The 20,496-nt window shown below is 50.6% G+C and overlaps 9 protein-coding genes across 9 annotated transcripts; 3 read left to right on the top strand and 6 right to left on the bottom strand.

The window, feature by feature from the left end:
• Positions 1-807: 807 nt before the first annotated feature.
• N7533_011198 (p24 family protein) lies at positions 808-1,809 on the bottom strand (the record flags this gene model as incomplete). Its single annotated transcript, XM_057107848.1, has 4 exons — positions 808-827; positions 960-1,200; positions 1,365-1,553; positions 1,663-1,809. The coding sequence occupies 4 exons, from the start codon at positions 1,807-1,809 to the stop codon at positions 808-810; spliced, it is 597 nt and encodes a 198-aa protein (XP_056955226.1).
• Positions 1,810-2,212: 403 nt separating this feature from the next.
• Positions 2,213-6,263, bottom strand: N7533_011197 (ubiquitin-specific protease UBP15; the record flags this gene model as incomplete). Its single annotated transcript, XM_057107847.1, has 10 exons — positions 2,213-2,322; positions 2,387-2,516; positions 2,582-4,020; positions 4,082-4,637; positions 4,679-5,132; positions 5,196-5,385; positions 5,465-5,622; positions 5,698-5,842; positions 6,078-6,195; positions 6,255-6,263. The coding sequence occupies 10 exons, from the start codon at positions 6,261-6,263 to the stop codon at positions 2,213-2,215; spliced, it is 3,309 nt and encodes a 1,102-aa protein (XP_056955225.1).
• Positions 6,264-7,129: 866 nt separating this feature from the next.
• Positions 7,130-8,715, top strand: N7533_011196 (protein kinase PKP2; the record flags this gene model as incomplete). Its single annotated transcript, XM_057107846.1, has 4 exons — positions 7,130-7,230; positions 7,303-7,422; positions 7,573-7,855; positions 7,924-8,715. 4 exons carry the CDS (start codon positions 7,130-7,132, stop codon positions 8,713-8,715), a joined length of 1,296 nt encoding a protein of 431 aa, XP_056955224.1.
• Positions 8,716-9,223: 508 nt separating this feature from the next.
• N7533_011195 (YqaE/Pmp3 family membrane protein) lies at positions 9,224-9,784 on the top strand (the record flags this gene model as incomplete). The annotated part of the gene is made up of 3 exons (XM_057107845.1): positions 9,224-9,272; positions 9,445-9,520; positions 9,604-9,784. The coding sequence occupies 3 exons, from the start codon at positions 9,224-9,226 to the stop codon at positions 9,782-9,784; spliced, it is 306 nt and encodes a 101-aa protein (XP_056955223.1).
• Positions 9,785-10,163: 379 nt separating this feature from the next.
• Positions 10,164-11,000, bottom strand: N7533_011194 (signal peptidase complex subunit SPC3; the record flags this gene model as incomplete). Its single annotated transcript, XM_057107844.1, has 2 exons — positions 10,164-10,773; positions 10,855-11,000. The coding sequence occupies 2 exons, from the start codon at positions 10,998-11,000 to the stop codon at positions 10,164-10,166; spliced, it is 756 nt and encodes a 251-aa protein (XP_056955222.1).
• An 899-nt stretch (positions 11,001-11,899) lies between these two features.
• On the bottom strand, positions 11,900-13,025 carry N7533_011193 (RTA1 domain-containing protein; the record flags this gene model as incomplete). Its single annotated transcript, XM_057107843.1, has 3 exons — positions 11,900-12,192; positions 12,270-12,661; positions 12,760-13,025. 3 exons carry the CDS (start codon positions 13,023-13,025, stop codon positions 11,900-11,902), a joined length of 951 nt encoding a protein of 316 aa, XP_056955221.1.
• A 1,744-nt stretch (positions 13,026-14,769) lies between these two features.
• Positions 14,770-15,779, top strand: N7533_011192 (uncharacterized protein; the record flags this gene model as incomplete). Its single annotated transcript, XM_057107842.1, has 2 exons — positions 14,770-15,022; positions 15,115-15,779. 2 exons carry the CDS (start codon positions 14,770-14,772, stop codon positions 15,777-15,779), a joined length of 918 nt encoding a protein of 305 aa, XP_056955220.1.
• Positions 15,780-16,746: 967 nt separating this feature from the next.
• N7533_011191 (uncharacterized protein) lies at positions 16,747-17,553 on the bottom strand (the record flags this gene model as incomplete). The annotated part of the gene is made up of 1 exon (XM_057107841.1): positions 16,747-17,553. The coding sequence occupies one exon, from the start codon at positions 17,551-17,553 to the stop codon at positions 16,747-16,749; it is 807 nt and encodes a 268-aa protein (XP_056955219.1).
• Positions 17,554-18,125: 572 nt separating this feature from the next.
• On the bottom strand, positions 18,126-19,838 carry N7533_011190 (RNA polymerase II-binding domain-containing protein; the record flags this gene model as incomplete). Its single annotated transcript, XM_057107840.1, has 2 exons — positions 18,126-19,628; positions 19,689-19,838. 2 exons carry the CDS (start codon positions 19,836-19,838, stop codon positions 18,126-18,128), a joined length of 1,653 nt encoding a protein of 550 aa, XP_056955218.1.
• Positions 19,839-20,496: the final 658 nt, after the last annotated feature.

The raw sequence follows: 20,496 nt of genomic DNA, 5'->3' as shown, positions 1-20,496 counted from the left end.
TTCATGCCGACGAGCAGATGGCAGGATGGAACTATACCCGACCCTGAAGCCTGTTTCGAAGTCGCTAGCAAATGTCACTCATTCAGTATCCCGATCGGTCTCAACTTCTCATCTCGACGAGCAGATGACAGGACGGGACTATCTCCCGGCCCTTAAGACAAGGCAGAGTCGCTCTGTATCGATGGACTCTCATATCCTGCTTTGTCTCGACATCATAACGAGGCAGTGTGACCGACCACCCTGTCCTATCGCGACCAAGGACTAGCAGACCCCATCCAATTGAAAGGATCTCTCTCGCTCGGACATCTCGATAGTACTGTACAGTACCAGTGCATCAGGATGTGCATCCCATTTCTACAGAGGGATTAGTGCCATCGCCATCTAGACCGCACCACGCTCATCCCCGCGCCAAAAAGGAGGGAAAAAACCTGCTACAACGCACCTTCGCCTCCCCTCACGCGAGCCAATTGACGGCAAAGAAAACTTGCCGGGAGTGTGTGTCTTTAAAGTATAAAATACGGAGTAAGTGGTGACTTTCCCTAAATTAAGGTCCGTAGTCCTCCATAAGATAGAGATGAAAAGTTGTGGTGAGAGATGTCATCAAGGGAAACATGAAAACCTGTTTTCGAACCAATGGGCAATGTGATTTCTAGCCAATGGCAAAAAGAAACGATTGATCGATACTCCGTACATAAGGTTGCAACGACACGCCAAAGATTTTGCAATGGGAAAAATTAAAAATGGAAAAAATATGCTTCGTATAAGTGACTTCATGCTCATCACACGTAACCTGCAAAGAGTTGTTTGTTAGCGAGTCCGTCCAATAACTAGGAGGGAGAGGCGAAGAGGGGACGGAAACAAGGAAAGAAAATGAGCTCGAGGCAACAAATGTCGCGCATTCGTCAAAAGCTCCGCTTTCCCCTCTTTTCGAGATAGGTAGCTTGATAGGTGTAACGTACCCTTCCTGGCGCCCTGGAAAAAGAAGCGCACAACAAAGACCTGCAGCGCGGCCATGGATACCATCATCAGACCCTCGATGACACTAAAGTTGAAGATCCGGCGCTCGGTACTGCGGACGGTGCTGAAGTTGCGGTTCTCGCGCGTGCGGAAGTACTTCTGGTTTCGGGAGATGGTGGACACCTGTGCGGAAAGCTTGTAAATCGACTCCTCCAGGTTGGAGGTTTGTTCGGGGGTAGCGCCCTGGCGGGAGGGAAGTTGGGCGCGGGACTCGTTTTCAACCTAGAATACACGAGATGGAATATGTAAGTCAGACTGCTGGAATATTGGAGGGGGGTGGAATTGATGTTGGCATGTCGGGGGTGCGGTGTTTGTTTTGGGGATTGTTCGCGGAGGTGGCCACATACGGCGATTTCAAAGTCGACCATCTTCTCGGCGAAAGTGGACATCTCGTTGTTGAAGCAGAAGGAGTATTCGCCGTGGCTCTGCGCAGTGAAGACGTGGTCGCCCTGTCGCTCCTTTGTTCCATCCAGGACGATCTTGCCGCCCGGCGCAGTCACGGAGTAGTCGACATCGAAGGAGCCGCCAGATTGAACCTAATGATAGCGAATGTTAGATTGAATCGACTCAATTGCAGTACCCAATTGCAAGGTCATAGATAGTAGACCACGAGGAGAAGCCAAAGACACAAGACAGGGGACGAACCGCAAAGTAGAATGCCACCTTGGCATTGGCCTGTTCAATATTGGTGTAGAAGCATGCCTTCTCGTTCGCCTCAAGCCGGTAAGTCAAGGCAGTTGCGGAAACAGAGGAGGCCAGGGAGGCTAGACCGGCGAGGAGAGCGAACCGCATATTGGCTGTACGGATGTGATGGTTGTCTAGTACGGAGATGACACTCGCGTGTTGTCAGGAGTTCCCAAGGCCATCGGGCTGGATGTTCGGGTTTGCACTGTTTGCACTGTTTGCACTGTTTACACCCAAACAAACTCGACTTTGCATTTGTATCCTCTCTACTCCAACTATGGAAAATAAACTAAAATACCAATCGATCTTAGGGCATGGGATAAAAAGTGAAAGAAAGAGAGACAGGAATGGGCGAAAAAAAAGACAAAAATGTGATGATTGAAGAAATTGAAGGGAGAGAAATGGAAAGGAAAATGGAAAAACATAAACATTGCATCAGGCTGTCACTGCTCATGTACCGAATTGCAGCATCAAGCCCTCCCACAGAAACCCCGCTGCGCCGCTAATCACTTTATCGAATGGAGAAGCTCTCGCTCTTGGACCAGAAGCTTCGAGATTTGTTGTTGATATGGTCGAGTCCAAGGTAGTCATCAGAACCCGCCATGTCGGAGAGGATGTCATCTAGTCATTTTCTGTTAGTATGTTCCCCCGTGATACTAATGAAAAAGGGAGAATAAGTTCTTACCATCTTCAAGATACTTGGGGGTCGAGAAGGATGCGCGCGGTACAACAGCAAACTTGATCTTCTCGAAAGGCTTGCCCTTGATGCCGGTCCGCTTAGACAGGCGTTCCTTGGTCTCCTTGAAAATCTCACCCTGTTCCATCATGTCAGTAACAAATCATATCGAAGCGGAAAAAAAAAGGACACGGGGTTTCGAACCTGCTTGACAACAAATTTGAACGGAACACCGTGAGTACGAGCAGGCTCCTTTTCGAAGTTGAAGGCTCCAATAACCCGGTCGTCGGCCTCTTGGTTGAGTTCCTCGGCTGGGATCCTTTCTGCGTAAAGTGTAGAGTACTCATTGATAGCGGCGACATTGGTGTCTTCGCGCAGCTCCTTGTAGATTTTCCCGCTGTGCACTTCAAGGATTCTCAGCTCGCGAGTAGTTTCATCGTCGAGATTGGCCTTCTTCTGCAGCGATTCCAGAAGCTCGGCGACGGTTCCATTGCGAGACACCAAGACCTCGACAATTTCCTCCTTCGCAATTCCCTCGGGAAGTAATGTCACCTTCAAGCTCTTCTTGCTCTCGTAGTCGCTGAGACTCATGTCCAAAACCTCATAGTACAGCGCATCGTTTCGATGCATGGAGTAGCCGTACGCTCCGTATTGGCCGCTGAGGATTTGGTTGAGGGTTGAAGCGTTGGATCGCTTCAAAAACGCCTTGGGCTTGCCACTACTAGTCATAACAGGCGCGAACCGCAGATGAGTCGGCTCTACTCGCAGATACTCGCCAACCTTCTTTGACACCTGATCGTAGTTCATCTTCCGGTTCAGTGTCAGTTTGAATTCACCACCCTCGCCACTTCCAATGGGGGCGAATTGGACATCCATGCGGTTGAGAAGGTGGTCATAGAATTGCCGGGCATCAGTGTAAAGAGCTGTGGCGGGGATCTCAGACTCCTTCAATGAGCGCTGGAAGGTGATAATGTCACCGTCTTGAATCTCGGACTGGAGGAAGGTCTGCTTGGGCTTCATCAAGTCGATCATGTTGTGCTTGATCTCCTCATACAGTGTGAACTCCGTACCCGCAGGCCACTTCATCTTCTCGAGAATAGGGGCTGCCAGCTCTGCCACCTTTTGGTTCTTGCGAACATAGACCGCGCCGACGCCAGACAAGGTCTGAGTGGCAATATCGAAATTCTTCAGGAAAACTAGAACGGTGTCTTCTTCCCAAGGGGCCAGTTTGCCATCAGGACCGGGCGCTGCAACCTCCATCCAGAGTCTGAAAAAGTGTCCCTTGGTACCATACTTGGTGTAAGCTTCCTCCACGGTAAGATTCGAATCGCGGATGACTTGATCGGGGCGAGCGGTCTTGTTTTGGCGATTGACCATGGCCCAAAATCGGATTGATTCTTCGTTGAGACCGCGCTCCTCAGCGATATCCTTTGCGAGTTCGCTGATCTTCTTAGTCCGAAGGACACGGTATTGCGCAGGCAAGGCCGGGTCTTCATCTGACAGTTCTGGGCTGAACAAGTCAAATCCGTGGTGTGACTGGAAAGTCTGCTCGTTGATGACGCCAATACTCATATAGAGGTGGGCCTCATCTTTTTCCTTCTTCTTCCGAAGCATCTCTGCTTTGTCTTCGGCCATGCGGGAAGCTATGAAATGTTAGCAAGCTCATTCAAAAGGGAAGAGTTTGGGGTTCATTGTAGATCATACAGATGTGAGAAGGTACATCGTCCTTTTCAATTGGAAGCAGGACGTCATCGGATCTCGTCTTTCGGACGTAAACCAACATGTAGGCGTTCATTGAGCGCTTGGTCGAATATGTGCGAGTGTAAGGTTGACGCACTCCGCCGTTCGCGTTCTCGTATTCACCACCGTAGTTTTCTTCCAACACTTCCTTCTCCGTAACACGGTTCACACGATCATCGTCGAATCGATACCAGTCACCATCCTTGGTGGGTTTCAAAAAGGCGTAGTAGTGACCAGCGTCCAAACCACCGCTGTGAACAAGTACACCGTGCAACTCATAAGTCCAGGGTTCGGACTTGTCGGCATTTTCAGACAGATAAGGGGCAGCGTCAAATTCCATAGGGAAAACATGTCGGTCGTTGACTTTCATCATGGTCAGGAGGTTGAGGTCATATTCGAATCTTTTGAGGTGAAGGTGCAGGACAGGGGGGAAGCTTTCAAAAATGACACCCTTCTTGGCGTCCTGCAAGCCATAGGGAGAACCAGCATCGTACTTGTTCTCGCCCTCGAGTGTTTCCACCTGGATGTAATCGCGGAAACTGTCGTCCAGGGTCTTGTTACCCGGACATTCAGTTGGATATCCCAGAAATCTTCCACGCGCGAGGACTCGTAGTCAACGTTGATACAAGAGATATAGGTCTTTGTCTTTCCGACAAACAGTTGAGGCAGTGCCTTTTCTGATACGGTACCCTTCATACGCTCCTCCAAACGTTCCATGAGCTTTCGGGAAAGCTCCTGGACATCCTGTTGCTCGAAAGCTTGACGCGAGTCCCAGCCAAACGACGTGGTCAATTCTGTCGTGGAAACGGCGAAATCACTGGTCTGCAGGTTATAAAAGAGTCTCTGTAGGGTCCAAGCACTGTTCTCCCGCGAGGCGTCCTCATCAGTGGGAATTTGGTACACAGCTTTGCGGAAAGCGTTGGTGAAATAGAGCGACTGGATGAGTGAGTTCAGGTAGCAAGTAGCACCCTGGTTCTTCAGTCCGACCATGCCAGTCTCCTTCTTGGAATCGTAACTGCGAGTAAAATTAGGATCAAGCCATTGGCGATTGAAAGAATAAGATAGATCATTGGCTCACTTCTGGAAGTTATGCCAGAGGACACCGGTCGGGTCCTTGACAACGCGAACATAGGCGGTGATATTCGCCTCATCGTCCTGGACCAGCGGGACGCCCTTGTTTTCCCATGCCTCACTGAAGAGACTTCGAAGATCGTAGAAACGGGTAAAGCCCCAGTCTCCCTCCTCGGCGGTGAATCGGTGAGTCGCAACTAAGGGTAAGAAAAAAAGAGAAAGATTAGCAGCGGGTCTAATTCTGCTGGTATGAGGAGTTTTTCAGAGCATATTTACCATGAGACACATAGATCGACGGATCTTTTACGTTAGACAGGACCAAGGCGAACTGCGCGCACGCATACCAATTCTCGGGGGGCTCGCCATCCCAGGCGTGCTCCAGATAAAAGGAAGCGTGTTCGACGCCGTTACCGTAGGGGTAAAAGAGAATGCGCCTGGTCTCTCAGGTCAGCGCATGTATGGTTCGGTGGCGTACCGCAGCGCAAAGATATCATATCAATATTACTCACCAAGGGGTCCCGCCTGATTTGAAGACAGGGCCATGGATCTTTTTCTCTAGCTTCCTCCAATCCCGGATATGCCATGTGTTGTAAACTTCCTCTACCGTTTCATGATCGGGGTTTTTGGGGAGCACTCGAGCCATCATGGCTTCATCTAAAGGTCCGGGCGAAGACGGGTCAGCCACATTCTTTGGATTCTGCGCGTAATTACAACACGTAGGCCGGTCATGAAGGGGAGAAGAGGGACGGCTGGAAAGACCACCGATGGCATCCCGGCATGAATCCAGTGGCCGGGGTAGGGGCTGGGACTGGGGTTTGGACTGGGCTTGGGATTCTCGCTCGCTCGTGGTCCCGATGGAGGGGGAGGGGGGGGTTGGATAGGAACATACGGTCGGCGGCGGAGGGAGGAGTGGGCTCATCGGAGCCGGGACTCGAGATGACGACGTCGGTAGTCTTTTCATTGGGGTACTGGTCGTACTCATCGACGAGCATATCGTTCTCCGCGAGCTGGACAACGGGTTAGATCTGCAATGACGACACACAGAGGGGCACGGTCGGCAACGCACGTTTTCCATAGCGAAAGGGGCCCTCCCGTCCAGCCGGAAGGCACCTATTCGGAATGGTGAGGAGAGAGGTGGTGAAGAAATGGGTGGGAGGAGAAGGAGGCTCAAGAAGGGCCCGGGGCGTTGTCGGGAGGAAATTCTTCTGAACCCGCAGACCGACGAGGACCGGAGCTAGCGGTGGCGGAGCCCTCGAAATGCTCGGCTACAAAGAAGGTGGTAAACAGGTTGGGTAAAGATAAGTAACAAATTAAGTAAAAATAAAATGATGGACTTGATTCTGGATCGTCCGAGACTCGATCCAAATGGGTATGTTCTTTGACGGGGGAACTATTTGGTGACTTTTCCTTGATTTGTGGTTCATTGTTGCGTGTGCTTTGGTCAGCCTGTAGTCGGTTAGTTAGGGAGTAGTTACTAGTAACTAGTGACCCTGGCTATGTGATACCTGATTTGTATGTTTTGATGTTTCCCCTTATAGCGTAGACTATGAAGATTTTTGATTTATCTATACTTATTTACTTATTACTATTTATATGGCTACAGGTAGGTGGTATCATCTGATGGGTCCATCAGATCAGATTCTTCAGAAGTATAGGAGTGCCATACACCTGGGCAACTATTTTGATTACTTTTGTATCACTTCCGACCCATAACTCGGATGGTTTAGTACTTGAAATCAGGCAGTTTATTATTCATACTAATACTAAACATAAAATATGAATACTAAATACTTATAGCAAGGACTTGGAAATACATACCATCTACTCCCACTGCCAGTGCCATCTCACCGCCCGAGGAAGCACATGCTTGAAAACGGTCACCGGCACCACCACCACCAACCTTCATGATTTCTACCTATACTTCTCACTATATGGAGCACAATGCTGCTAAGTCGCTCAGCTGAAAGGCTTTCACGATGTGCTCCTAAGCCGCGCTTCTATTCCGGTCCCCCACCCTGGCGACCTGTCTCCGCCTTGGACGAGTATGACTCCGAGAGAGCTCTGATCTGATCTTGTGCCCAACCCCAAAAGCTGACCTCGCCGCCTCAAAACAGATGGGTTGAACGCCAGATTCGCCCCATAAGTCTTCGCCAGTTGACCTTTTTCGGCCGTACCTTGACCGAACCGCGTCTCATCAGCTCCGCAAATTATGTGCGGACCGAGCTGCCCACCCGGTATGTCACGAACCACGGAGCACAAGTAGCAGCAGTAGCGGCAGCATCAAGCACGCAGCTCGCCCCGCCTCACCCCACCCTGCACCCTGTACACTGAACTTTAGCGAGGAGGCCAGGAGCTAATGTAAACCCCTTTCCCTAAAATTATAGCCTTGCGCATCGCCTCCGTGATATTCAGCAGCTCCCCTACGTGATCGTCTCCAACCCGCATCTGTCGCTAGTCTACGAATTGTACTATAAAGCCTTCGAGCGGTTTCGGGTCGTACCTGAAATCTGCAGCCTCGACGATAATGACCGTTTCTGTGATATTCTCCGTCAAACGCTCAAAGAGCATCTGGTCATCATCCCCAACCTCGCCATGGGGGTGCTAGAATGCCAAGAACTCATGCCACCGGACGATATGGACCGTTTTATGAACACTCTGCTGCGAGCGGTAGGTTTTCTTACTTACCAGAAAAAGACTGAAACGAGAACCTCTCTAACTGATACCTTCGCCAACAGAGGATTTCCCGCCGGGTCATCGCCGAGCAACACCTCGCCCTCACCGATACCTTCAACTCACCATGGCACTTCCCAGACTCGCACGAGCGAACCGACATGAACGCAGATTTTGTCGGCGAAGTCTTCCTCAAATGCAAGGCAAAAGAGGTCGTCGATCGCTGCGGGAAAGTCGCGCAGGAATTGATGCGACAGACCTCCCAATCTGCCCAGATCCCCGCCATCAACGTCCGCGGCCATCTGGACGCCACCTTCCCATATATACTGAGCCACTTGGAGTATATCATCGGCGAACTCCTGCGTAACTCTGTTCAAGCGGTTGTCGAGAAATACCACGACTCGTCGTCACCGCCGCCGCCCATCGAGGTACTTGTCTGCGAAACCCCACAACACGTGATCATGCGCATCTCGGACCAGGGCGGCGGCATCCCCCGGGAAATTCTTCCATATTTGTGGTCCTTCAGCAAGGGACCACGCACGCAGACTCGACTGGAAAATCTAGGCAAGGTGCCCGCCATGGCTGCGACTATGCAAGAGCTCAAAGTGTCGGAACGGGATCGCAAACATGATCGTGAGACCTGGCACGAGGGGTCACTGGATACCTTGACATCGCGGCATCCTAACCTTCGTCTGGGCATGGGGTTACCTATGAGTCGGGTCTATGCTGAGTATTGGGCAGGCAGTCTCGAACTTCATAGTTTGGAAGGCTATGGGGTGGATGCGTTTCTGCAAATCTCCAAGCTAGGCAACAAGAACGAACAGGTGACCACGCGGGCGGCGATTGATGCTGTGTGACGGGGTGAAAACCTGCCCGTTCCAGCCAAGCCATCAACAAAGTATGTGGCAGTGTACGCACTGTACTGGCACTCCCTGCTTTCCCCTTTCCCTGCTACTCCCTGCTACTTCCCATGTCTGATGGTGATGGTTGATGGTAAAGTGGGAGTTTACTTGGTCCCGCACTAGCGGGATGACGTCAGACCCAGCCCTACCAGCGGGTTCTCCCCGTTCGATTGGACCTTTAGGGATGCTTTCAAGCTGCTTTTATCAACCCACCTTTCACTTGGGTGACGTCTGTTGCCGATCATGAAACGACTTAATTCTGCCAAGGACGACTACATCCCTATTTATATCTTTCTTCTCCTCTTCACCATCCTCCTCCTCAGCTTCCTGGCCACCACCGACTTTTCCAACAAACGGACTCGCAAACCCAACCTCTCTCACTAGTACTACTAGTACCAACAGTACCAACAGAGTACCAACAGTACCAGCATACCAACAACCACCCCACCCCACTATCTCCATCATGGCAGGTGCCTGTTCGATGCTGTGCTTGATTATCATCACTATCTTCCGTACGTCTTCCTCGACTCTGCAGGACAAATACCTCCCCCCCATGTTCCCCGCATCACCCAGCTTCCTCGTAAGACCAGCTTGGGCAAGAGCGACCGGCCTAGTGCTCGCGAGGGCTGCAATCCACCAAAATCCAATCCAAGAGATATCTTCCAATGCTAACACACCATCCAGTCCCTCCTCTTGGCGTCTTCCTCATCTCCGGCTGTGGCGTTGACTTCTGGATCAACGTCTGCCTCACAATTCTTGGGTAAGTTCCAAACATCCTCATATCCCGATGCTCTGCGACCATAAAAGTAAACCTGAATCTAATCACCACTGCCCTCATTCCAGGTACTTCCCAGGCCACATCCATGCATTCTACCTCGAATACGTCTACTACCAGCGTCGCGACCGGGATCCCTTAACCCGCGCCTCGCAACGCCCAGCCCCGGGCGTTTTCTCGGATCGCATCCAGAATGGAGGTCAGGGTCACGGCCACTCGATCCCTCACCAGAACTATGGTACCGTTTAGGGACAACCCAGATTCGAGCTCGGCAAATTCCCGATATACCCCCGCCGTGGCGCTGGTTCTTTTCCCAGCGACCGCGTTTGTTCATGTCTTAAATAGTCTTTCCGGTCCCGCTCATATGCTAGTCTTCACGACGTTCACGGCGCAGCGCCCCTAGGAAAGGCTGGTCAAACGGTCTTAGCGCATTATCAATACTGAAATTAAATGAAGCCTAATACATTGTCCCGAGAGTCAAATTCTGGCTTCACTAGAGTCTTGGTATTCGTATATGGACTTCTCAAGAATAAATGGCATTGACTAAACCAAGCCAATACCAGCCCAACCAAGAAACAAAAACAAAGATATCTTAAGCATCAGAGAAATGCAAATGCACCACCACCTATCAAACACCCTCCTTAGCCTCAGCCTTCTTAGCCTTCAACGCTGGAAATTCAAAAGCCTCACTCGACACCACACTCCCCCCAGTCCTCGGCACCGCCCCCGTAGCAGGCGCCCACCAAAGCGCCCCAACCCAAGGCTGCACATTCCACCCAACAGAAAGCGTAACATTCCCACGCCCAGCCAACTTCCCCGTAATATCACTAATCTGATACTTAGCCTTCTGGCCCCGTAATCTCAGCACACCAGGCACCACCTCCTCCACCTCCTCGACCTTCTTGCCCTTGCTCTTCTTAGTATTGGCCTTAGCCTTAGAGGCGCGCTTGACTTTCTTCCCCGAGATCGAGGCCGGCAGATGAGGCAGAACCTTCTCCTTCAACGCATCGAACGAATACGGCGAGACGGGCGCGGGAATGATAGCGTCCCAGATCACGGCCTCGGATTGTGGGGCATTGGTGTCGGTGTTGTCGGAGGAGGAGTAGCGCGCGTAGACGTAGACGAAGAGCTGCTTTGTGTTCCAGTTGTAGAGCGGGGAGAGGTCTGCGTCGAGGTCGAAGCGGATTTGGGCGTATTCTTCGCGCTTGGTGGAGTAGTAGTGTGGTCTTCCTTTGACGCTGTGCGTTGGACAGTGCGTTAGCTTGTTATTTCTTCCAGGGCAGGGTGTCGAGGCTTTGATTCGGTGGGCAGGCACTTACACTTGGACGTTCTTGAGCTCGACGGTGGCTGTTGTTGCGTCTGTTGGGAAGAACAGGGTTGATAGGGCGGCTAGGGCTGCGACGACTAGGGCGACGGTCGTGAAGAAGCCGAAGACGGCTTGCGCGCGGTTGAGGGAGGAATGCATTGCGCGTGAGTGGTGTGAGTCGTTGGACTCGGGGTTGCCTCGTGAAGGGCGATGAAGCCAGCTGGGCGTGTTTGGCTTATCGATAAGCGACGATCGACGTCTCTCCGGCTTGGGGCCAATTGGGATCTTAGGACTGGATCCTCCAATGATGCAATGCTTTATTCGGGTGCTACTAGTACTTAGTGTATTTACTACTTGAGAAAAATGCTGATGCTCCAGGCTATTCTATTGTTTCTTCAATGCCCACTGGCAGGTTCTGTGATGGGATGTGCTGTGCTCTTGGCAGCTATTATCTATGCCTGTTTTGACGTATATCATCCTGAAACAGGTCCCTTCTGGCAGGTTAGATTGACATCTACACTCTTAACTGAACTGTACTTTTCCTATCAGATAATAGCAAAATATTGGCTCAATACTATTCAAGGTTAAAATAAGCTCTGTTCCAAACTAGCATCCATACATCCATATATCCATACATACAAGGTTGTTGAAGAGTACCCAGTGGGGACAAACAGAGGGAAGGCACGATGGACTAGGCAACAACAAGTGACAGCAAAACAAAACATAAAATGGCAAAAAGGTGGTTCAAGGCAGCTCCTAGCGTTTCATTAATCAACCTAACCACTCTCCCCCCCAAACGGGTAGGGTCAAGACCCCTAGGCCATTCGAAGCTATGATGCCAGGATAGACTACTGTTCCAATTATAACCGATACATTGCCCAGTATCGGTTGATCCTCAGCCTGTTCGCTGGGATGGTCTACTAGCAAATCACCATATACAACGCCAAAGATAGCCCCTGCTACCAAAATCAATTTCATAACACCAAAAGGTCTCGCTCATAATATAACGCTTCATTCTATCAATACCCATTCATTCCTAGCAACTTCTTTTTCTGACCTCAATCATGACCATAAGATACATGATTCATCTCATAGCCACTAGCAGAAGAAGCAATCGAGGCTTTTGAAGCTCTTTCCCCAGCAGGCCTTGCCTTAAGATCACCCCATCGCCGCCCCATAACAAGCGCCGGCGGCGCAACAGTCATACAAAAGCACGCAATGGTAATCATAGCACTCTCCAGAATCATCAGCATAACCTCATCATTAGCAATATCACTATCGAACCCGCCCTTCAACTCCGCAACACGAAAGCAAGACCGGACATAAATCGTCACAACGGCAGCAGCAAGACCTGGCATCTCATTAGCGGACTGAACTTGAAATTTCACCCCGGACTTTATTTCTACAGGACGATTTGGATCAACTCACTCAGAAGGAATGCCTTCCATTTCCAGCCACTGCGAATAGACGCGGTATACTCGTTCCTCGATTCTTCCGGGGCTTTGCGCACGCGTAGGGCGAATTCAGACGCCATCGCCATGAACAATGTCAAAGAAGCGACCTGGAATGCTAACCCGGCAATCATGATATTGACGCCTGTGTCGCTGAGGTCTTTCTGGTCATCGTCGGCGATGGATGTGATAGCGCCGCCGGCGGCTTGGAGGATCAGGGCGATTATATCGCACGTCACAAAGATGATTGTGTATGTGCGGGGACGAATCCTGGAAATGTCCTCGCCGTAGATGGTGACGATTCTTCCGAGGCAGATGTAGATTGCGGCGGTGAAGAAGGCCGGGGCAATGGTTAGGCAGATGAGGTATCTGCATAAGATATTTTGGTTAGTTTGCGGGGTTCTTTTGGGAATAATTGGGGAGGGGGTGGCTGGAATCGAGTGAGGCCTTTGCCTTTGGAAACATACAGGAGGAATGCGTTAAAGTCGAAGGGATTGTTGTGCATCATTACTCGTCCGACGTAGCCCAGTACTTCTAGGATGAGTCCTGCGGACATGGCGCCCATGTATGTCCAAGTTCGAAACCATGATCCGACGACAAGTTGCCCGGCGAGAAAGAAAGCGAAAATGGCCAGGAATAGAATATTTGCCCCCAAGTTGGGTTGGTAATTGATATAGGCCAAATCAATTGGGCAAGTGTCCAGCGTGCAGGTATCGTGGTCGATTTCCGACATCTTGGGCGCGGGTTGGCCTTTTTGCTTAGTAGGAACAATGATATTTAAAGAAAAGAAAAGATGAGAAAAAAGGAAGATGGAAGTAGATCTAGATGGCTATAACTTAACATTCTACATCTTTTGATAGTGCTCACTCTCTTTATACAATCTAACGCTGAACAGGAATCATGCCTGAAACCTTGGAATCGGTCCATGAGGCTATGCCATCTCCGATCTGCCTAGATGGTGGGTCGATTTTAAGGCTGAGCTAACTCCGAGCCTAGAAGGTTGGGGGCTCCAGTTGAATACAGAATTACAATTGGCTCATATATGACTGTTCTATCGCCGAGCCTACGATTTGGGGGGGCCTTCAATTAAATACAGAACTACTATTGGCTCGCGCGTACTTCTGGCTTACGATTACGAGATGACGGGGGTTTTGCCAAGACACGGACAATTGGACCAATTCCGACCCCGCGGACCGACGACCCAATCCAATCTAACCCCGAGTCCGACGGACACTTAAAGTCCCGTATCCGCTGCCCTCCGCAGTTGTTACGGAGTATTCAATCACGATGTCGGTATCTGAATCAGATAATTTAGGGCGTGTCAGGACCTGCGAGAACTGTGTTCGTGCTAAAATTAGGTGCTCGCGCGCGTCTCCTGCCCAAAGTTGTGATCGGTAAGAATATCCCGCCATCTACTTCTATTACTCTACATCTGTTTCTACAACGGTCCAGGTGTCCGGGGAAATCTAATCAACTATCTTTATATTTGGAAGGTGTCTTCGTCTGCATAAAAATTGTTATTTCCGCCCAACAAAGGCTCGTAATCCCAGAAAGCGGGCAACGTACGTAAACTCACTCTCCAGGCAGACATGATATCCATAGCCAAGCTGACCGCATCGAATCCAGTCGAATAGGCGTGCTTGAGGACAAGGTGGATCAAATATTAGGCCAGATAAGCCATGGACCTCTCACGAGTCCGTCAAAGACATCGCCGTCTCCACAAAGTCATAGGTCCGACCCTCAGACTCAGGATATTAGTACTCGACACCCATGCGATGTGATCGGAGCAGGGTTAATCACCCACAACGAAGCAAATCGCCTGCTAGACAAATTTCACGAGACAACGCCTTTTTTCCCCTTTGTGCAGCTTCCAAGAGAGGCCACAAGCCAGGATCTGAGATCAGAGAAACCCTTCCTCCTGCTTTCTATTCTATTAGTCTCCTCGTTCATAGATGTCCCGCTACATCTGGCCCTGGAGGAAGTTTCCGCCGCTTACCTTGGCGGTCCAGTTTTACGAGGAGAGCATCCACAACCTCTCGATCTATTACAAGGATTGCTTGTTACGGTAGCTGGGTATGTTCATGTTGATGTCCCACACGCGGTCCTGTGTCTTGGAAACTGGTAAGGTTGCCAAATACTGACCCCACCCACTAGATCCAAGAAAAAGCTCCATCTCATGCGATTCTCCGTCTACCTGCACCTTGCAAATAGTATAATCCGGGATTTCCGAATGGACTATCCAACCAAACTGCGAACAGTACGAGAAAGACTCGACGTCATGGATTGCTCAGAACAACCAGCGAAATCGATTTCCACGCAGAACCAAGAAATGAGAGCGTTAATAGGATACTATTTCCTCGATTCCACGTGCGTTTGTCTACTGCCCTTTCTGTTCGAGACCGGCCAGGAACTCGTGGCTTAGTACTTGCTAATTCCATATCGCCAGTCACAACGTCATAAGTCAGCGCACAGGCACAATGCCCTGGTCACAATTCATAGAGTCCTGCGCAGAAAAACTGTCGCAGGAATGCGAATTCCCCGCCGATCAACATCTTTTAGGCGAGGTTCGGCTGCAGCACATGCTTCAGCGAATCGACTCGCTCGTCAGGCGAGGGTTCAGCGAAGACCAAGCCAGATCCACAGATATAGAAGCCACGGTCCGATCTCTTCAAATTGAAGCGCAAAATTGCAAAGCCCAGCTCCTGAACAATGCTGGATTTGACCGTGATGGTAAGTGAATAATACCAGCTTCACAGTCGAATGATTTGCTTCCGGGGTCGAAATTAGATCCGAATCGAATCTTAACTAACACTCACCATCAGTCAACATCAACATACAATCCCACACCTTCGAAATCCACATCCACCAAACAGTCTTCTTCGACGTATTCCCCCAATCAACCCCATCCCACGACCACTCCATATCCCTTCTCCGCATTGACGCCCTCTGCCACGGCCTCGCAGCCGCAAAACAATGCCTAGAGTACTACTTCAAACTACCCGTCGGCATTGAGAAGAAATTCAGCTACTCCCAATGGACAAGCATGGGGTTCTGCGTAGCAGCATCATGCAAACTCGTCCTCGCTTCACTGGAGCCATCCGTCCGCCACCACGACCAAGTAGCCGCACTGCGCGAAGCGCTAAACATGCGCGGCGAAGTGCAGCGGCTGTCGCAGCGCATGAACACAATTGACTCCGAATGCAAGGGGGAGAACTGGGACGGGTGCGAGGTTTTCTTTTACCGCGAGTGGTTGCAGCATCTTGGGGAGTGGTTTGAGGCGCAGTATCGGCTTGCGCATTCGGATAGTGCGGGGGAGAATGGGAGTGGGGGTGGGATTGTTTTTGGTGGTGCTGTGGGGGAGAATGGGCCGGGTCTTTTTGAGACTGATGCCAGTGAGCCGGATGCTGGGTTTCCTTGGTTGAATCTTCAGGATGTTACCATTGAGGACATGTTGAATGCTTGGCTTGGGCCTGCGGGGATGTATTAGATATCTACAATGGTCGGATGGGGAAAATCGGAGAAATACAAACATGTGCCAAACCCCGCAGCCATATTTGCACTGGGATTGACATGTTCGGCTCTGGTAGCCTTTGGTACAGCTCCAGCACCCTTTGTGCTCACGGTGTCTCCACTGGCATCATCGAGCCATTTCCATACTAGTACCCTGCGTATACGTGCCAGTGTGGAGCGAGTCCGAAATCGATCCATGGAAAATTTGACGCGGACAGACTTGAACCTAGTAGGAAACTCTGGAGGACTCCGGCTGATAACTTATTCTACCTAGGTAAATACTAGTGATTGAGACATACCTAGTAGCACTACCTACCTAGGTACTATTGAAGCGCAGACCTTCCAAGGAATATATACCTCTCTATCCTCTTTCAATGAAGGTCATGAAACTTGAAATAGTAACTCATTCCAAGGTTTACGTTGTTCTGTCCAAATATTAATACTCGAGATACGATAGTGAGATGTGAAAGATGCTGGACAGATACAGAATCTTGATGATTTATTTCTCTGTTGCACCTCTGAAAGCTAGAATATGGATGGAGTGGGGTATTGTGACTGAAGCAAGAGTGGGGATGAAGGAACAAGGAAAGTAAACTTGAAACCACCACAACTTCCGCAAATTGTCACCCTGGCTATCTTCCAAGAAGTTGCATATCAACGGGAAACAATGACAGGTTGGGGCAATGATATTTAACTCGATTTGAGCACAGGGAACCTCTTGGTTCAGATAATTGGGGATTGCGGTGTCAGTCACTGAATGATGAACAGACGAGAAAGAAAAGAGGGGGAAAAATGGATTTAAAAAGGCAGAATATCAACCAGGCCGACTCCTATGAGAATTTCCGCAGACTCCAACGCTGAAACACATTTTCCGGAGAACCATTTGACAAAGCTAAATCGCCATCGAGAGTATCCGTGTCGATGTCGACAAGACTGGGCGCTGCCTAGCGCCACAGATTGTACCATGCGTCTAGTTCTTCCATGAAGCTCGCAACAGTCGTCTCCGACGATGGCTCGTTGACATTTCCTCGGATAGGAATCTCAATCTGGTCCCACACTGCGTGGACCTGCTGCCAGACTAGTGGGTATTCCATCGATTCCTGGGCCCGGCGCAACATGTTGTGAGCCCACATGACAAGGGACCGCTGGCATCGAACATCGCCCCAGTTGTACTTGGACTTTTTCAGAGTTCTCAGGGCGTGAGATGGAGGGGTCTTGAATCGTTTGGTCAGGTTTTCAATCCAGCCTTCCTCGAGAGAGGAGCGTCGGAGCTTCTCTTTCTCGGACAGCGAGAGCTCGGAGATGAACCATTCCAGTGCCTCGCCTCGCAGGCAAGAGTAAATGTTCAGACGGATGGTGTTCTCGTTCTTGAAGGCAGCCAGGGCCCGAATGTGGCTGACGAATGCAAGGACATTGCTGAAGTACAGAGCATCATTCACCATGCGCACATGCTCATCGCGAGTAGAATCAGGGAGGAAGTACCCAACCTCAGAAGTCAGCCAATCGTTCGCCTTGTCAGCATCCAGGATTGGGGAGGTGGGTGCAAAGGAAGGGGGAGCAGATGGAGGAATAATATTGATCTGTGGAGGCTGCGATCTCTGGCTCTGAAACTTCTTTTGGTTGACCTTTGGCATCATTTCGGTTCGCAGGTCTTCTATGGCTGTATGTATGCAGGTCATCATCTCGGCCTTTTGCACAGGACTCAGCCCAAGAGGGTTGGGTGAGCCCGGCTTTGATAACACGGCAGGCATCTCTGGATCACTGTAAGTTAAATCAGAAGGTCTCATGTTCTCAACAACAAGAATCCTTTACTCACGGTTCTGGTGCAGACAAATTGAAGCCCATCACAGGACGGACCTGGGCGTTGGTGCGAACAGCAAAGAGATACACGTGTTTGAGATCACTATCACAACAATAAACTGATGGAAGATGAAATATGAGTGTGGGAGATGGAGAGGAAGAAGATCGAAAGAGCCAAAGGGAAGAATGAACTTGAACCCATGAAGCAGGCGGCTTATCCCGCTCCTTCCCTAGGAGAGCAGCGCATAGTAGTAGTCGCTCCTGCCTGCGGAAATCTTCAAGTTGGTAATCTGATCTGCCTTTACCCCCTGGAGGCTAGCTTGGGGCAGGAATCCAGTATGGCTGGTTTTGATATTGATAATGCTATGCGGTTCAAGGCTACTACGTAGTACCTGTTACTAATATAGTTATCTACCAATGTATAGCGTTGTGTATAAATGAGACAGTCTAGCAAATTATCAATTGTAAGCATGAGATAATTTAAGGTTGTGCAATCTCTTAGCATTTTGGTAGTAGTAGTACATCAGCTCTCATCGCCAGTTTTGACCACTTGGAGGACCCCAGGACCCACCATGCTGACCGCCAGAGTGTGGGGGAGGGAAGTGATACTGCCCGGGAGGAAGAGGTTGTTCAGGTGGCACAGGCACAGGCATATGAGGAGGGTAGCCAGAGAACGCTGGAGGGAATGCTGGAGGGTTATGGTTGATACCCGGCCCAGGTGGGGGGGGAAGGACATTCCCGGCATATGTGGGGGTGGGGCAGGTGGCCAGGCGCCGGGGTAGGAAGGTGGAGGTGGAGGTGGAGGAGGGAAGTTGGCATTGTAATGGCCATACTGTGTATTGTAAGGGTGGTTGTTATGCGACGGATGGGGAGGGAGGTTGGCATGTTGTGGTGGGGGATGGGGAGGAAGAGGGTGGGAGGGTTGATGAGGAGGCGGGAATCGGGGTGGTGATGGTCCTCTTGGTGAGTAGGGGCTTTCACGGCTTCGTGATCGTCGCCGGGAGTGGCTTGGAGATCGTGACTTGGACCCATAGCGATGAGGCTCGCGCCTGTCTGCACGAGACCGAGACCGACTCCGAGATCGTCGGCTGTCATCACTCATAGAGCTGTTACTGTAACGCCGTCGTTTGGAATCATACCGAGTCCCGCTTCGGCTTCGACTGCGGCTGCGAGAGTCATCTGGCCTTTTTTTCATTTGTTGGCAGAATGCACGGGACCAGCCGTAGTATGTTTCACCGTCGAGGACATCACCCGTTATCTCGTCTCGAACGACTCTTTGACCTAGTTCGTCTACATCCGTGTTTCCATCGTCTTTGACAAGTTCCTCTATGCCATAGATCTGATCGACATCCTTCAAAAATCCTTTGAGGGCCTGGACCAGCGATTCGTCGGCAGGGCCAGCCATGAATTGTAGCGGCTTGATGCTCTCGGCGCGCAGGGGAATGGTCGAATTGGGAATGATATGCGGAATCATGTTACCTGCGGGAAGGTCATAGTATGGAGTCGAGGGGTCGCCATGTGTTGATGGCATGACAAAGGGCGCATCTTTCCCGGGCAACTTTTTCGTAGCATCTCCCTCGCCAGCCAAGACATCAGTCAATGAGGGTGGGGCGGTCCCTGTCAAGGCCGAGTTCTTGACAACCTCTCGTAACTTGTGGATCAGGTCGGGACTGAAGTATCCGTGCTCGGACCAGATTTCCAGTAGATCGTCTAGCCGCCGATGGTGTCGGGGATATTTCTGTCGATCATAGGCTGCCGCATGCCCAAGCAGGTCCACCACAAATGGCTGCAGGGACCCGCTCACCGTGGAGAAGATAGCGGTGGTATCCAGGTGGTACTTGCTGTGGTGGAACAGATCGTTGAGGAGGTATAGGATGTGGAGTCTCCGGCGCTTCGGGGAAGGTTTTGGCCGAGCGCCTGTTGGGTCTTCAGCGAAGGAGCCGGCGAGTGTCACCAGATATTTGGCCAGGCCTGTCAGCCGGTTGGCCGACGAGGCTACATATTGGAGGAGCCATTCTTTGCAGGTCTGAAATTGGCGGATTGGTTTAGTAACGGAGGGATGGGAAGAAATTGCAACGGATCAGACCTGGATGTTTGCTGAGGAGCAACGCGACAGCGCCCGGTCGAGGGCAGAGTGAAAAGCGGCGATATCATCACGCGGCACACTTGTGGGATCGGGACGCAAAAGGCCAGCTGAGAAGGATGCCTTTGCAATGGCGATCTGATGGGATGCCATTGCCAGAGGGGTACGTCCGGGCGAACTGAACTCAAGCTTGGGGGAGATATAGCTTGAATTGCTCCCGATGGGACAAGCTTAGCTTCCTTGGGGAGAGTAGGAGTAGTTATCACACGTGACCTGGAAAATTGTGGGCGGAGCTCCTCCCAATCACGTGGTTTTATATAACAGCTCTCATATTAAGTATAGAGAAATGAGTCTCTGGGTTCTATCTGTGGATACAGTATATTGAAATCAAGTAGCAGGGACTCGTTTATTGCGGAGTGGACTGAAGTTCATTAAATCCGTGTCTCCAACATCTCTCAAATTCTGGTATATTCAACCACAGTCGTATACATTCCCCACATTTACTATAGTTACTAGTAGTATACTATGCCATGCACCCGTAAATGACCATTTAATAAGGTTAAGGGAGTTCATACTTGAAAAATCATGTTACATTCACCCATGTTACTCTGCCTCTGCCTCTGCCTCCCGGCAAATCTGTCTGGCGTCTATCCGACGATCTACTGTTGCTGGACCCAGATGATAAGATTTACCCACCGGTAAAGCAGACCGGCTATTCATGCTCCGCCCTCAGTCTACATGCACACTCCCAGACAATCTAAAGGGAGAGCTCTTTTCTGCCTTGACGATCCACGCGGTGACGCCTGACGCC

This window comes from Penicillium manginii (assembly GCF_028828005.1).
Source record: "Penicillium manginii strain IBT 31320 chromosome Unknown utg000008l:1.0-3226943.0:1.0-3228205.0, whole genome shotgun sequence".
Taxonomy (NCBI): domain Eukaryota; kingdom Fungi; phylum Ascomycota; class Eurotiomycetes; order Eurotiales; family Aspergillaceae; genus Penicillium; species Penicillium manginii.
Note: the sequence above shows the minus strand (reverse complement) of the source record. Positions and strands in the feature narration are given on the sequence as shown.